Source organism: Eucalyptus grandis, chromosome 10, assembly GCF_016545825.1.
Source record: "Eucalyptus grandis isolate ANBG69807.140 chromosome 10, ASM1654582v1, whole genome shotgun sequence".
Taxonomy (NCBI): domain Eukaryota; kingdom Viridiplantae; phylum Streptophyta; class Magnoliopsida; order Myrtales; family Myrtaceae; genus Eucalyptus; species Eucalyptus grandis.
This window is the reverse complement of record NC_052621.1, coordinates 18,252,250-18,268,668: the sequence shown is the minus strand read 5'-3', so window position 1 is coordinate 18,268,668 and position 16,419 is coordinate 18,252,250. Positions and strand designations below refer to the sequence as shown.

Here is a 16,419-nt window from a genome sequence, read left to right as displayed (position 1 = left end):
ATAGATCCTAGATCCGATTGGATGACATAGCATTGTCGGATAGAATGTGGCATAATTTGTCCTCGATTGAAATACATATTTGTCACTTCTAAGCTCAAGGTAATTAAGTTATGCCACTCCGGTTGTCATAATCGCGACTTGCATGAAATCAATTTCGATGGGCTCCCAAAGTTTGACTCTGATTAAATTCTTGTCGGAATTTCAATTCTATGCTTTCCCGTGAGTTGTGAGCGTCCTTGGTGAACGAAAGAAATATCTTACAAAATTAGAATTTCATTCGTCAATTTCGAATTCTTCACATTATTATAAAGTGCGCCCCCCTCGCCCCCCCATGTGCCCCTCCCTTTTGAAATCTCCTGCTATGTTTCCTCCATAATTGTACAGTCAAAATAAATTAAACATAACAATAGGATAAAATAAATAAGAAAATAATAGCTTCGTCCGTAGAGATTCATGGCAGTCATTGTCGTTGAAATTAAAGTAATTTTAGCTAGAGGGGAGCATGCTTCTAAAGTAGAACCAAGACTTGCAAATCGGTTCCGTTCTAAGTTTCAATATATGTAGGGTAGGTTTCAAATTTAAAAAAATTAGAAAATCTATTCGATAGGCAGCATGGACTTGAAACCTGAAACAAATCTATTTGTTCTATATCTCCGCTCGATCTTGCAGTATTTTATAACATTCAATGATGAGTGCATAATCTCAAACTACTAGTCTGAGCCTTTGTTTCCGGTAATATCCATGACCAAGACTTTTATTTTATTAATATTTCATAATCCTCGTGTGTCTAAATATAAGTTGTGATTAGTGAATTGTAATAAATGATAAATATTAGAGGTGATAATAACTGTTGTCGTTCAATCAACAGTACAGATAGCATTTGGATAGACCCTAGAACTTTGTGATATGATAGATTCTTGATTCCTAAGTATGTAGAGTAGGTTGTAGGTTCTAAAAACCTATTCCAATGGTAGGTTCCAGGTTTTATATGGAATCTGGGTGGAATCTAGAACTACTTATCTTGATTCCTAAGTATGTAGAGTAGGTTATAGGTTCTAAAAACCTATTCCAACGGTAGGTTCCAAGTTTTATATGGAATCTAGATGAAATCTAGAACTGCTTATCTTTATTTTTAGCCAAGGACCCATCTCCCATCCCCTCTCTCTCTCTCTCTCTCATGTTATTAGACGATAAAGATTCTCTTTCGTGACGGCTTTGGTGATTTCTCTTAACCAATCACTCCCTCTGAGTCACCGGCTCCCTCTTCAACCACCATATGATCAGATTTCTAGTTATCTCCTCCCACTGCTTTGTGGGACCTTATGATGCTTAAAAAAGTGATGATGTCCACTACCACCGTCGACTTCTCTGGAAGTAGCAATAGTATCAATTTCATTTTCTGTTGACTTTACAACTAATGTTAGTGGGAACTTATCAATGAGTTCCAGAAAATCAAGGGCCACATTGCAAAATCGTAACCATCTAAAAAACCCTCGGGAACATACTGTAATATTTCCGAATTTGCGGGACACTGTAGCTCTTCACAACGCGCACCACCTAACCAAGTGAGAGCACGCCACCGGATTTTCAACGAGCAACTAGGCCAGATTCGACGGTTGGGGTCATATTGAAACGGATTCATAATGTCGGGGTGGAAATTGCAAAAAAGGAAAAATGTTGGGGCGTGATGTCATCGTTCCTCGAAGCCCTTTATAAAAAGAACCTTTGGCAGCACCATGAAAATGGAGTCGAAGTCTCGCTCCCGTGTAGACTGAGAATCGCCATCGCTGGTCCTTGCCCACAAAGTAACGTCTTTATCACGGGGTAAAAAAGAGGGATCGATGCAGAAGGACTTGGAGCCAGGATTTGGAAAAACCGATCAAAGTTGGAGACTTCTCGTCGGTGCGTGAACCTCCCTCGCCATCATTCACGTTGTAAGAGGACGGCCAAGATGGCCTTTTTTCCTTCTCCTCGAGAGACGCTTTTGCGGAAAAGAATGTGAAGCTGTGCGCATTGTCATCGATGGCGGAAAGGTACATTATGATTCATCGCCCGCTGATGGTGAATCCGCGCCCTCCTGTGGTGTCTGCGGACAGACGAGTGGACAAAAAAAAAAAAAGGACTTTATCCACCGAATTGGTCCGCCAGAAAAAAAGGGTGAGCCTCTGAACATGCATTGCTGTTCAACAAAATGAATGGTCGGCAGACGGAAAATTCTTTGTAAGATTTGGATCCGACAGATCAAGTATATCACGGCCATGCCTTTTGTGTGGGTCCCACATGGATCCCGTACCTGAGCCCGTGATATAAATGGTTGTGATAGGCCTAGTGAAGTGGGCCCGCAATAGGGCGAGAAAGTTCCATTGGTAGAGCTAGGAGCAATGCTATTCTTGTGCTAGTGAATGGTTTGTCGAAGTTATGTTGGTACCGTGGCGAGGACTTGTGCTCCTACGTGTGGAAAAGAAAGGAATTTGTTGACCGAATTGGTCTGCTGTAAAGGATAAACCTCTGCATGTTCATTGTTACTCAAGAAAATAAATAGTCGGCAGCGAAAATTTCTTTATAAGATTCGGATTCGATGGATCAAGTATATTACAACCATTCATTTTATGGGTCTCACATGGATCTCGTATCCAAGTTCATGATATAGATGATCGTGATAGGCCCAGTCAAGTGGGCCCACAACCAGGCAAGAAAGTTCCGTCGGTGGAGCTAGGAGCAATGTGATTCTTGTGCTGATTATTGTGCAAGTGAATGGTTTGTTGAACTTATGGCGATACTGCAGTGAGGGCTCGTCCTCCTAGAGGTGAAAAGGAATGAATAGTCTTTGTCAATAGAATGCTACTCAAGAAAATGAATAGTCTTTGTCGATAGAATTGGTTCGCTAAAAAAGGGTGAACCTCTGCTCATTCATTGCTACTCAAGAAAATGAATAGTCGGTAGCGGAAATTTCTTCATAGGACTCAGATCCACGAATCAAGTATATCATGGCCGTTCATTTTATGGATCTCATGTGGATCCCGTACTTGAGCTCGTGATATAAATGATTGTGATAGGTTTGGTCAAGTGATCCTGCAACTAGGCAAGAAAGTTGCGTCGGTTGAGTTAGGAGCAATGTAATTCTTGTGATATAAGAAAGTCATGATCATATTGTGCTGAGGGCTCGTGCTCCTACGCATGGAGCAAGTAATTATGGCTTAACATGAACACATGGATGTTAAATGATGATATGAAATATATCATTTTGACGAAAATATGAAATTTATCTTGATTGTTGGATCGAGAATTAGTTTAGGGACCAAACCGGTCACAAAATAAAATAGGTTGAGAAAGCTTCAAAAAATAGGCAATCCATATTTCCAAATCTCTCCACCATTTTAGTTTTTTTATTCGATGTCAGGGCCACGTGTTCTTCTTCGGCGCATAGTTAGCATTTCCGATGAAATGTGGAAATGTAAGGGGATTTATTCTAGAATCGAGACAAAAGATTAACCTAGGATCGAATTCGTCAAAAGATAAAGGACAATGACCATAATTGGAAAGTGGCAATAACAACAGTGACCACTTTTTGCAATTTCTCAGAAATAAAATATTTTCACAAGTAATTATTTGGAGATTCGATCTCTCTAACAAGTATAAGATCTTGGAATGTTTTAACTATCTAGAGATACCTCTTTTGTTTTTTTATAATATATTGACAGCTTTTGAAGTACCAATTTGTCCATAATTTAACACGAATAGATTATGATTTGTCATATAATAAACACGGGTTCTCATGCTTTGCTTAAAGTTTGACGCAAAAGTATTTTTAATTTATTCAATATGTCATTCTATATAAATATGCTGCTATATTATGATAATAAATACTTAAAGAAATTTATCTTTTTCTCTTTCCTAAAGTATAATTTTGAAAGTTAGTTAAATAAAAATACAACATAAGTCTCGAAATTGGACTCAAAGTACAATTTAATTAAGAACATTTCAAAAAGCGCAATTAAAATCTTACATGAAATTATAGCTAGTGCAATTTTTTTTTTCTTTCGTGGACTTCTCATCCCATTTCGTTGACATGACAGGTTGGAAAACTGATGTTCCATTTCTTTTACTATAAAATGTCCTTAAATTTTGAGTTTCAAGAAATATGAAAATCTCTGGGGGAGGGGGAATAAAACTTTAACTTTTAGAAACATATTTGTAAAAGAAATTTTTATTATTGGGGTCTCAAACAAACTCTCAAAGTCGGGAGAGGGCAAACCCCGTCCCAACAACCCCCTTCAAAAAAATAAAATAAAATCTGATCCTGATTAGAAATAAAAGGTCAAGAATGAATTTCAGTCAGAACCCACTTGATTAGATCAAGCGTCTTGACCGTTTTACCCATTGTGGTGGGTGCCATCTTGGGTCCACTTTCCTCGATCTTCATCGTTCCCCCTTTTTCTCTCCTTTTACTTTATTCCCTTCCATGTTCGGGTGCTAGATAAGTTGAATAAATTTAGGGTGTTGGTTAATGTCGAGTAATGTGGCAATTTTCCTGGTGATGGTTTCGGGTCAAAGAAGCCTGAAGGTCTTTTTCCCTCTTTTTCTTCTTTCATCTCTCTCTTTCAATGTCGAAAAAAAATTGGGTATTGATTCATTCCTTGTTAATAGTTGAATCTGATTAGAGTTGATATTTTTGAGGATGTTTAGTGCGGCCTTTTGGCATTGCCGAGTGTCTCTCCTTCTAGGAATTCTCTGTTAGTTAAAGTTTTCAAAATTTTGTGGACAAGAGTGGATAGAAGAAAAACGGATCTTGTCTGAATTTAAAAAGTTTTGCTTTCACCAAGTGAAAAAGGTTTATCATCCATTAACTTTCAACTATAGAACTTACTGATTTCTTTGACTTGTTGGGATAGAGCATGCATTTGGTTTTTTGAGTATTCTTTTTCTTGAAAATTTTTCACGGACTTGTTTTCGTTGATCTCTTTCTTTTCTACATTCTGTTTGGAAGAATGATTTCAAGATGCACCTCATACCATTGGTCTAATTATGGTTCGGACTTAGTAAATAATGAAGGGTTTTTTTTTTTCCCAAGAAATTTGAGTTTTCTTCTCATTTTTGTAGGTTGATTGAAACTTTTATGATTTGTTTCCGATTCTTGAGAAAGTGGAAAACAAGTGCGTATGCTAAATGCATTTTCGCAAATCAGCTGGTAAAGTTTATTGGTGAAGAGGCAAAGGGTGGTTGGATTCCTCCTCTTTATTATATTGGGTAGGTTTAATAAAGAAGGGCTTTTGCCTGTTGCACAACCACTAATTAGACCCCAGAAATCATCATTCGACCAAGTTTTGTGCTTTTACGGAGGTGATTATGGTGGCATTTTCTCTACAAAAAAGAATTGCTAGGAAATCTATGCAATTTCATCTATGCATTTTTTCTTTTAATTTTCAAATGGCCTACTTTTTTTTGACAAATTCAAATGGCCTACATTATTGTCTCCTTTTAGGGTCATTTCATATAGGCAGATCAAACCAACACTTTACAGGCTTCACATGGAACTGCTCAATCGATATGCTTTTAACCTTAAATCTCATAAAGATGGGTCAAATCATAAAAAAAAATGAGGCACTCTTTTGTCTTAGTTTGGTTGCAATTCTCTTGCTCATAGATTTATGTTGTGTTATAGACTTCTTCTCACCAACATATTTGATTCTTACATTGCTGTCATCTCGGAGGCGAATCTCAGGTGCGATAATAACTATCTCGGCAAGAAATCGCCGCTTGCTCGGAGGTTGCTTTACAATCTTGACTCTCTTTGACTCCAGTGCTTGTCCTCAACTTTGCTAGACGATGACGTTTTGCCAAAAAGCATAGAAGTGGGAGCCACAGGAGAGAGGAATATAAGTCCCTGCAAGAGAGAGTGATAAAAGAGAAGGATGAAGAAGGAAAGTTGGACCCGCAAAAGAAGAAAACAAAAGGGAAAAGGAAAAGACATCAAGGGGATGCCTAAAATGCTCAAAGGTGGGACCCATAATGGGAGGAAATGGTCATAACACTTTATTGGGGGTGCATTTTAGGGAAACTAGAGGTGGAAAAAACGATGACCCATTTGGAAATTGAAAAATAAATAAGAGTATTGTCATTTGAAAAAGAGAGAGAGTTGTTAGGTCTGTGATGGAAAAACTAATAAGAGGAATTTTCAAGTTTAATTGCATTTCTTGTTATTGAATATTTTACGATACAAAAAGTCCATTTAAAATAATATAAATTACGGAAAAAAAGATGCGACAAGCAGTGGTGAGAAACAAAATGTGAGAAAGGAAAGATTAGGTTAATTAACAATTAATAGGTTTCGAAACATAAAAAGGTCATTTTAACCGGTTAGCAACTAAAAAAAAGGTGAATAGTGAAGATGAGAGAGAAAAAGTAGGATGATCGGGGATCGGATTGACTTATTTCGAAAAATGTAGAATATTATTTTGATCTGTTAACAAAAGAAAGTATTTATTCAGCTAAAGAGGAGGTGGAAATAGCTCGTCCAAAATAATTGTTTTTCTTATTTTTCTCACCAAACGTTGGGCTTGGAAAAGCCCTTGTCTGGGACTATTGAAATCTAGTTGACTTTTTCTTCATTTATTATATCCATGTGAGAGAGCCCACCAGTTGAGCCAAGCTAAGCCCACTACAGAGTTTGAGATTGGGCTGGGCCTAAAAAAGTAATTTGATTGCGCAAATAATTTCCTTCAAAATAATATGCAAAGTTCCAATACCAAAGGATAAAACAAATGAATGGCTCTGATATCGATTGATCAACCACAAATCTCGTTCTAACACTAATTGATGCAGAACATTAACGCATAGCGAGTAAGACATATTTAAAGAAATTGAAATTTCAATCCAATTGAGAAAGAGGAAATACCAATTTAGGTAGCTTAACACATAATTAGAATTCTCAATTCATCAATAAAAATGCTAAATGAAATAAATGTTTAGGCCTATGTTTATATACAACTTTGATAACAATTCATCTAAGAAAGTAGACATGAAAAGAGAGATAAATCATGATAATATTCCGAATCCTAGTGATATTAGATACCGATTTGGAAATACAAGAACAAACTAAGGTGTTGAGATGTTATCTTGGTAACAATCTTTCTTGCATAATTAATTATCAATAGCTTCGGGAGTTGGATTACCAAGTATATCTACTAAAGAGAAGCAAATCAAGTCGTGGACGCCCAAGGAATAATTGCATCTTTATTGCTGCCCAAGTAAAAATCGAATGATTCTCAAGAGAAACTCTGTTTATAATCATGTACATTTTTGTGGAAAATAATGTCTATGGTATTATGATCTTCATGACAGAAACGCTAATTTATCATTGGAAGTACTCTAATTGTTTGGGGGTAAAAATATTAAAATTATTGTAATTTTTATATGGTGTTCACTTAAGTATCATAATTCTTTTTATTTATTTATTCACTTGAGTGTCACATAAATGTAAAATCGTTCCATTGAGTGCCTATTTTAGCAACTTTTCCTACGTAGCTTTTAAATTATGTTTTGTATCTAACGTGATTTTTCAAAAGAAATTGGCGTTCGGTGTGAAATTTTTTTTGTCCGAGTGGCAACGGTTAACAAAACGACTCTTTTGGGAAGACTCTGTGTGTGTGAAAATGGTTGACTACATAAGGAAAACTTATGAAGCTTTCTCCCTCTCCCTCTCCCGTCACTCGCGCACTGTCTTCTCTTACTTTAGCTTTGGAAGCATAGTCCGACAACTTCGATACTGCTCCTCCTCTACTGTCCATGGTTGTCCTCACTTCTCTATCCCTGAGCTTGCTCTGAGATCTCAAAATCTGTTCGTGGAGAAGAATGGCGATGACAACTGCTGAGAGAGTGCGTGAGAGAATCTCGTTTTGAGTCTGGGCTCTTCCCCAACAGATGGCACAAACCCTCTCTTTCTCTCTCTCACTTGGTCTAAGAACGCCAATTTTGTATTTGACAGAATTTTATCCCCAATTTCAAAGTCAGGCTTCTTCACAAACTTTTTCAATTTTGAAAAATTTTGCCCCAATTTCTTTAAATTGAGTTAGGGGTTTTTGAATACATCTCTAAAAGACGTTATTTTAACTTCTTACTGGTTGATTATCTTGTTGGCAAGCCATGTTTGATCTTATTTAATAAATTAATGCCGTGTTAGATTCTCCGGCAAAACAAACTGCTTATGACATTCAAGTGAGCGACTTTTAAAAGATGTGACACTTGAGTGAGTGCAAAAAAATTATGGTATTTAAAAGAACATTGTATGAAAGTGATCACATTTCCATTGTTCTTATCTTCTAATTATTCTGATGTTACATTCTAATCCGAATCATAAATGGCCATTAAACTTAAGTTTCTCCTTGGAAAACAAGGTGATCAGCATCCAGCAGGTATGATCAAAATGATGGAGGATAAAACGATTGAATTTACATGAATTAAAAGTTTGATGATTGACACGCTTTGACAATAATCAATTTCAAACTCTTTTGGATTTTATGTCAAGGGGGTAAAGTAGATAATTAATACTAGAATTCAGCGCACAATCGCAAGAAAATAGAGAGTTAAAGCAAGAAAAAGAATTCGACACACAAGGTTTTATCTTGTTTTACCCTTAAACTAGGGTTATATCCAATAAAGAATTCCACTATAATTAGCACATTGCTCCTCTCTATTACATTCCTTAATTACAAGAGAAATGGATTATATATATATATTTATCCTAAGTAGTTATTCATTGGCTTAAGCCTAAATTATTAATAAACATGAGCTCAAACTATAAAAACCTTTTGGCAACTTAAGAGCACTGAACTTGCAACCCTCGCGAGAGTGGGTCTCTTGGACCCCCACTTGGGACCTTTGTGCCTTCTTATTAATGGAAAGTATGAAACACATCACAATATTCTCCTATTAGGTGAATACTCCACATACTTTTTTAATCTCGACACACTTATTTACTATTCAAATTTTTTTGCATTTACTGTCTTGAAAAGAATATGCACTATTAACCTATGTGTCAATTTTCTCCAGCACTACAACTTTTTGTTCCAATTTCTCTTGGATGAGGTTTTTATGATGGTGTGCTTGTTAGAGATAGGAAATCCTCTAAATCAATAACAAAATTAATGATCAATTTTATCCAATATGATCGAGAGATAGAGAAAAAAACAAATCATGTCCAATTGTCCGTACGGTGTGGACCATGAGAGGATCCCCACGGCGCCGGCGCTTGGCCGAGGAAAGCCATAAAAATGGAAGGTGTCGGGGTCAAAGTTGACTCCTTCCGCGAACACTCCCACACAGGGCTACGTTTTTTCTTCTTCTTCTTCTTCTTCCTCTCTCTATTTTTTTTTTTAAATTTATATTTATAGTATTATACAAGCGGCCTTGTCTTTTTTACACAATTGGACAACTTGAGAAGAGTAAATGATTCTAAAGATATGAAATCATGCCATGCCACTTTCGTCATAATGGTACCAAATATTTAGCCGATATAATATAAAATCGGGTATTTTAGATAGAAATCTTTTCATATGCTCTCGGATAACGCTCGTCTTGTGGTACTTAGCTTGGTAGATAGTCGGGGTAGCATGCAAAAGATTCTCTTTCGGGAAAATATTTTAGGTTCTTCCCACACCACTTAATCAATGACCAAAAGTTAAAAGGATCTTTTGGGTTTGATGTTCCTCCTATTCCATAATTCCTTTATAATGTGTGAAGGTTTTCTCAGAAAAATGTAAACCCTTAAACTCTATTCATTTCACGAAATATAGATTTCTTAAAATGATCACTTCTATCACTTAAAATAATTAGTCATTGACAAATATTTTCATTATAGACATCAATTTATGTTTAAGTACCTTCGTGAATGGTAAAAATATTTTTTATTGATTCATTTTTGCAATGATATAAATGATTATTTTTATGAAAATAATGTATAAATTACTCATTTTTTGCGTAACAAAAACTCTCTTAAACTCACGTGCCATGTTAAATGACCCCGCTACATTTGTTCATCAGTATCTACGTGCGAAGAAATGGTCGATGAAAGGGCTGACAAAGCCTTCATCGCCTCCGCCAAGTCAGAGCGCTAGAACTCAATGTTTTTCCAACGCAGTACAGCGCATGAAGGACCAATCTGTACGATTTCCGCAGTATTCCTTTTGTCCCTTCTAGACGTAGTTCGCCGCCATTTGACCAGACCATTTCGTCCCTTCGAAGGTGGGAGGAATGATTCCTCCAGGAGCTTCGTACGTTGGCATTCGCTTGCTGACTTTGTATGTACACTCAGAAACTCGCCCTGGACATCTTCAAGTCACAAACCCTCAGGTCAAAACATTTATTGTAAACTATACCCTTCTTTTTTAACTGTCTTGATAGGGAACGTCAGCGTTGCCGAGCTTTGACTGCGTCTTGTCTGGCTTAAAAAAGCTTTGCATGGACCTAGGCGTACATTAAATAACGCCGGCGAGTTGAACATGTCTTTTATTTAATGTATCCGAGCATTGCGCATTGGGCAGACGCGTCTCCTATAGCCTTGGGGTATATAAAGTCTGAAGTGGCCTGCAAACGGCAACGGCCTGAGTCTGCACTTGAGAAACTCTTCTGCTCTTAAGAGCTCTTAACAACTGATACAGCAGACCAAGAGATCATGGGGGGGAAGCTAAATGTTCTTCTTGGCAGGAACAGCAACGAATCCAGGATCGAGACTCTCTCAAAACTCGCCATCTCTAGGATCGCCATCCTCAGAAAACATCGAGAAGTCCGGCTGTTCCATGCCTGGTCAGATGTCGTTCAGCTACTGAGCCTTGGACACCAAGAACGCGCTCTCCTCCGCGTATGTTTTCACCTCTCTCTCTCTCTCTCGTGCTTGCGTGCAGGCACAATCATTCTAATACGGATTATCTTTGTACAGGTTGAGCTTGTAATTAAGGAGCAGAATCTGGTGGATGCGTTTTGCATCTTGGAATGCTACTGCCACATCCTTGTGCAGAGGGGAATGCTCATTCAAAAGAACATGTAAGTTTGCCAAGGCCTTCGCAATTTTCAGTAAGAACACTAAAGAACCAATCAAATGACGCCTGAGGCTTTTCGCTGCACTTTTACAAACAGGGAATGTCCCGAGGAGCTCAAAGAGGCAGTATCTAGCTTGACGTTTGCAGCTTCAAGGAGCGGGGACTTCCCTGAGCTCCAGGGGATCCGCACTGTCATCACAAAGATATACGGGGAAGAGTTTGTGGCTCGAGCAGTTGAACTACGCAAAGACTCTGGAGTGAATCCTAGGGTAAATGATTTGACTCTGATCACTTGATCAAAATTGGTCACTTTCTTTAATGTGTAGTGACTCAAAGCTCAATGAATTCAGATTATTGAGAAGTTCTCCACGAGAAAACCAAGCGTGGAAAGTAGGATGAAGTCACTGCAAGAAATCGCCTACGAAAATGGAATGATTTTGCACTTCAAGGATGCTGATGATGAGGTAGGTCATTGAATTAGAGCAGTAGATTCAGGGACCGCTCGATGAATCGAAATTGGTTGGACAGTTTTTAAAATATATAAATCCTATATTGCAGGAAAACGCAGGCATAGATTATGAGGACAAGCAACCTGAAAACAGTTAAACAAGTTCTGTACTCGCAGATGATGACTCCTGTGATGCATCCGAAAAGATAGGCGAGGATGAGAGCTTCTCGTACTCCATGAAGTGGAGGGAGTACAACGACGTGGTCACCGCTGTGAGGCTATCAGCATCGGGATAAGGGGACCATGATCCCGATGATCATTGTGACTTCAATGACTGACGAACCATCACCATCGACATATGAAAATGACCTGTATGAAACTTCAGAGGAGGTAGACGCAGATCCCCTTTCTGACAGGCCAATTTATGACAACATCCATCCAGTCTATTACTCGGACTCGGAAGAAGAAGAAACGGAAGCTGTTTGGATTCATCTTGAAAAGAGGGAGAAGAACGAAAGGCAAATGCATTGAGAAAGTCGGCTTAAACTAGGATAGGAACATTCTAAACGAGATGATTGCATCTTCGAGACCATGGAGCCAGACAGAGCCCTCAGACAATAGAATGTGGCTTGACACCAATAACAATCAATCGAACAAAAAGTGCGGGTGGTAGGGTATGGAGCAGAGATGGAAAGCTTAGATCACCCATGAATGAGTTCCTTAATCCTGCAAAATATAATGGAAGTTGCAGATGAATGCTTCCTGAATAGGAATCAAAGTATAGAGCTATTAAGCAGATCTAAACAAAAACAGGGACGGGGACTAGTTCAGTGCACGGAATAAAAAGATGTCTGTCCCCATGTTCCGCTATCCTTCGTTGATTTATCATGTATTCGCTTCTAGGTTCAACTATTCTTTTGATGATTTATCATATACTCGTCTACCCCTACCTACTGTTGCATTAGTATGTACCCCTACCAGCTTTCATCCAGAGCTAATTCTCGCATGGTGTGAAGAACGCAGGTTCCATTCCCTACTGATTGTACAGAAACTAGTAAAGCTGGGCAAAATGAATTACTTGCTTAAAGGAACCCAGATTGTTGTAGCATAGGTATTTCTGCGCGTGTAGGGCTCCAGAAGAAGTTTCTCCTTCACGCCCGTTACATTATCACTGGACTGCAGAAAAGCAAAGTCATATGCAAAACAGCCGCAATCAAAGAGGTAAAAATGCATCGAGCCACCCAGGACTTTGCGGTAGAAAATATATTACAGCAGGAATTTTGTATAGTATCGAACCCAATGCATTATGCTCCACTCTCAACTTTACCTCAAATAAGATACGTAATTAAACAGAACCTGATAGGCTGATACAACAGGAAGAATACACATTAACAGAAGCTACAAGTGTTCCGGATTAGATGAAACTTGGCTAATTTGGATATAACAACCGGTAAAATCAAATAGACCACAGAAATACAGACTCCAGTATGCTACTGCTACAGCTTACGATAAATCACCACCACTCTGTTGCCACAAATTAATGATATCAGTAGCCTGATTAAGAAGAATAATCATCTGCTTCTGTGAAATCCATGGTTTGCTTTCGAGTAAGACCTTAAGCTCCTCCCACGCATCTTTCCTTGGCCAAAAGTAGTAGGAACTCAACGGAATTGTGCCGTGACCAGGTATCATTTGATCTAGTGCAATCCCAATGTTCTTCTCCATCCAAATAAACTTCAAGACAAGTCTGGGTTTATCCATTGGCTTTACAACCACTCCAAGCTTCTGGACCATCCAAAAATATAAATATAAAAACAAATTATTCCAACAAACAGACCTGTTAAACAAGCAAGGATGCATTTTAAAAAAACCGAAGAACCTAAAGATGCAAACAGACTAATATCAGCAAATCAAACAAGTGCCCCAAGCTCACAAAGGTGCAAATTGTGTCTCTAATTTCCCAGTTGTGTGTCCTTGGTAAGCAAAGAGAAGGTCAGATGCGAAAATAATGAATTTCAACATGAGGGAGATTTAGAGTGTTAAGTATACTTTTAAATTGTATAAATACATAATGCGTCTTTTATACACACAGTCTTCCTCCACCTATTGACTTAAAATTTTGGGTTGGGCATTCTTACATAGTATCAGAGCACAAGTCAAGAGGTTGAATCCCAGCACTGCCCTCTCAAACTCATTCCTCATGTTGGATTCACAACAACCAGCTCACGGAAAATAAGAGTCGTGCCCATTTCACAATAACAGAGCTTGAGCTGTGTGACTGTAAAGGATCAGCTTACATGCGAGGGGAGTGTCGATCATATTCTCACGCCGCTTCAATACATAGTTATAATGTGCCTCACATACATGCAGTCTCTGTTCCCGCTAACTCAAGTCTTTCAATTATACATTCTAACACAGAGCTTGATAACAAACTTCAATTACTAATGCAATAAACCACAGAAGCAAAATCTCCATGAGGAGGTCACAATAGAAACATAAAGAAGTGCTACAAAAAATAGAAGTGGGAAGTGTTGTCACTTAGTAGCATGAGGTGCTCTAATGAACCAACAACTTTTCAAATTTTGAATTTGGATCAACTCAATGCGAGACACAAATAGTTGATTGATGAAATTGCATTGATCAAAGATAGACCAAACAAAAGATAGATATCTTTTTATTAAGGAGAGGATCAAGGTGATTGGAGATTGATTACATTGGTTTATGGGACTTGTAATCTGCATATCTGATCCTGTTTGCAGTTATTTGAAAAAAATTTGGGCTAGGGAATCGCTAAATGTGAGAAAAGGCTAGTTGGCTTGAAGATGTGATTTAAAATTTGATTGAAGCACATATATGGAGAGTTGTTTATGTGATTGACAATCAAGCTACTAAGAATTCTAGAAACATGAATGCACATCCTAATGAAAGTCAGCATAAGATGCAACAGCTAGTGGATCATAAGGAAAATCTTCAAATTTGAAGCATATAAGGGCTGGAAATTGAAGTGGAGGAAAAGAGAAAAAGGCTAAGACAAGACAGCACCCAAAGAAGCATACCCTGATTATCACATTTATTCTTATTTATACACTTCCGAATTTCTGAAGAGTATTTCTTGATTACATTTTGAGGGATCAAAAACTTGTGAAATTGAGACTAAATTTTTTATGAGAAGAAAAGCATAATGCCACTCAGTGTGTCAATAGAGAAGGAATGGGTTCACTGTACTTGAGTTGTACACAAATCAGGTTGTGTTCTTACTGGAGGTGTTCAGAAAGGGAGGTGGTTTTGTATCCAGGGGGGAATTACAGAAGCAACTGCTACTGTTGCAGGGGAAAATATATTGCAACTCCTGTACTGCTTGATTGAAGTAGTGGAACTCAGCTTTAGTTCGAGGCCCCTAGAGCTGGAAATGAGAATATACACATGTACAGCCAAACCTCTTTAAACACTTGGTTCAATCTCCTTATCCCTCCTTATTGTCCCCTACCAAATGCGTCAATTACTGCTGGGACATTACTATGTTATAACATCAACTGATTCTTTAGGAGCGAAATAGAGCAACAAGTGTAAAACATTTTCAGGTGTAACGCCATTGCTATAGTACAGGATTTGATTCCACAGGCTGCTCTTCGCTTTACGCTATGATCTTCAACCAACTGATCCTCCCCTCCTCAGTTTCCATAAACCGATTTGGAAATCCACAATTGTATTAGAACTTAGCTACCTACTTGAGATTGAGCTAATGCTTCCTCTAATTTTATCAGCTACTGATCACTCCATTCCCCAAACAAGCTAAGCCGCATAACAAGAAAAAGAGTCCAAATCACATCCTGGGCCAAACAATGAACATTCTGTCGCAATTCTCATAGGCATAACCACAAACACAGAAAACTATCGTTAGAACACAAAGAAAGAGTTTTTTTAAAAAAGAAAAGAAAAAGAACAAAGAAAGCTCCACCTCCTTGTCCTGCACGACTTCCGGGGAAGAGTCCGCCGCCGGCGTCTCCTCCGCGGCGACCGCTTCGGCGGCCGCGGATACCGCCGAGATTCTGATTCCTCTCGACCCGCAACGACCCACTTTGAGTCCAGCACAACGCCCGGTCTTCCTCGCGGCGAAGAACGAAGCTCTGGACGGCTTCGAGACAACGTCCGAGCAGAGGAACGGCGGGCGCTGCACGAGAGCGGCGCTGACCTTGGGTTCTACGGCCATGGTCAGCATTGTCTTGGACGGAATTGAAACTGTATCAAAGCTTTGAGCGAGGGAAGTCTCAAATGTAGAGAGGGAGAGGGAGATTCTGGATTTTGGTGATATAATGGTGGGAGGATAAGATGATGTTCGGGAAGAAAGGAATTGGGCTTTTTGTTGAGGCCTCACTTCATGGACTGATTGGGCTCATGATGAAAGTATTCTCAGCCCAGCCCAATTTGAAATTAATTATTAGAGTCAATTTGCAGTTTTCACTGCGGGTAATATTTGCATGTTTACCTCCAATCTTTCTTCAAAAATTCTTCATGAAGAAAAATTATTTGTTCTTTTGGGAACTCCGACATGGACATATTTATAAAATTGCATTACTCCCTCTTATGGCTTAATTTGGAATTAAACAGATAGATTTATTTGTACTTTTAAACGGAAAATTCTTAATCTATCACTTTATCTACTGGTTTAAAATAGTTATTTTGATTATTTGCAATATTTTTAAATTAAGTAACTATAATTTTTGTGGAAAATGAATAATTTGAAAATTATTTTTTAAGAATGATTGTTTGTGTTGCTTATAAAAATAAATAAATAAATAATTTTAAACTAGTATAAAATATTTTTCAATGAACAAAGGTACCATCATGTATGAGATTTTCTCATATCCATTTAAAAGGCTCAAATTTGTAGGGCTACGGTGTGACATTGTACCTTAGAAGTTCCTGTGAGTTTGGCAT

The 16,419-nt window shown here is 38.2% G+C and overlaps 2 protein-coding genes across 2 annotated transcripts; one reads left to right on the top strand and one right to left on the bottom strand.

Annotated features, from left to right (window-relative positions):
- Positions 1 to 10,669: 10,669 nt before the first annotated feature.
- On the top strand, positions 10,670 to 11,777 carry LOC104423678. The gene is made up of 5 exons (XM_039302861.1): positions 10,670 to 10,855; positions 10,934 to 11,037; positions 11,131 to 11,302; positions 11,384 to 11,497; positions 11,688 to 11,777. Exons 1-5 carry the CDS (start codon positions 10,670 to 10,672, stop codon positions 11,775 to 11,777), a joined length of 666 nt encoding a protein of 221 aa, XP_039158795.1.
- A 952-nt stretch (positions 11,778 to 12,729) lies between these two features.
- Positions 12,730 to 15,780, bottom strand: LOC104422104 (30S ribosomal protein 3, chloroplastic). Its single transcript, XM_010034332.3, has 2 exons — positions 15,440 to 15,780; positions 12,730 to 13,266 (listed from the first exon to the last, which is right to left on the bottom strand). Exons 1-2 carry the CDS (start codon positions 15,698 to 15,700, stop codon positions 12,985 to 12,987), a joined length of 543 nt encoding a protein of 180 aa, XP_010032634.1. The 5' UTR covers positions 15,701 to 15,780; the 3' UTR covers positions 12,730 to 12,984.
- Positions 15,781 to 16,419: the final 639 nt, after the last annotated feature.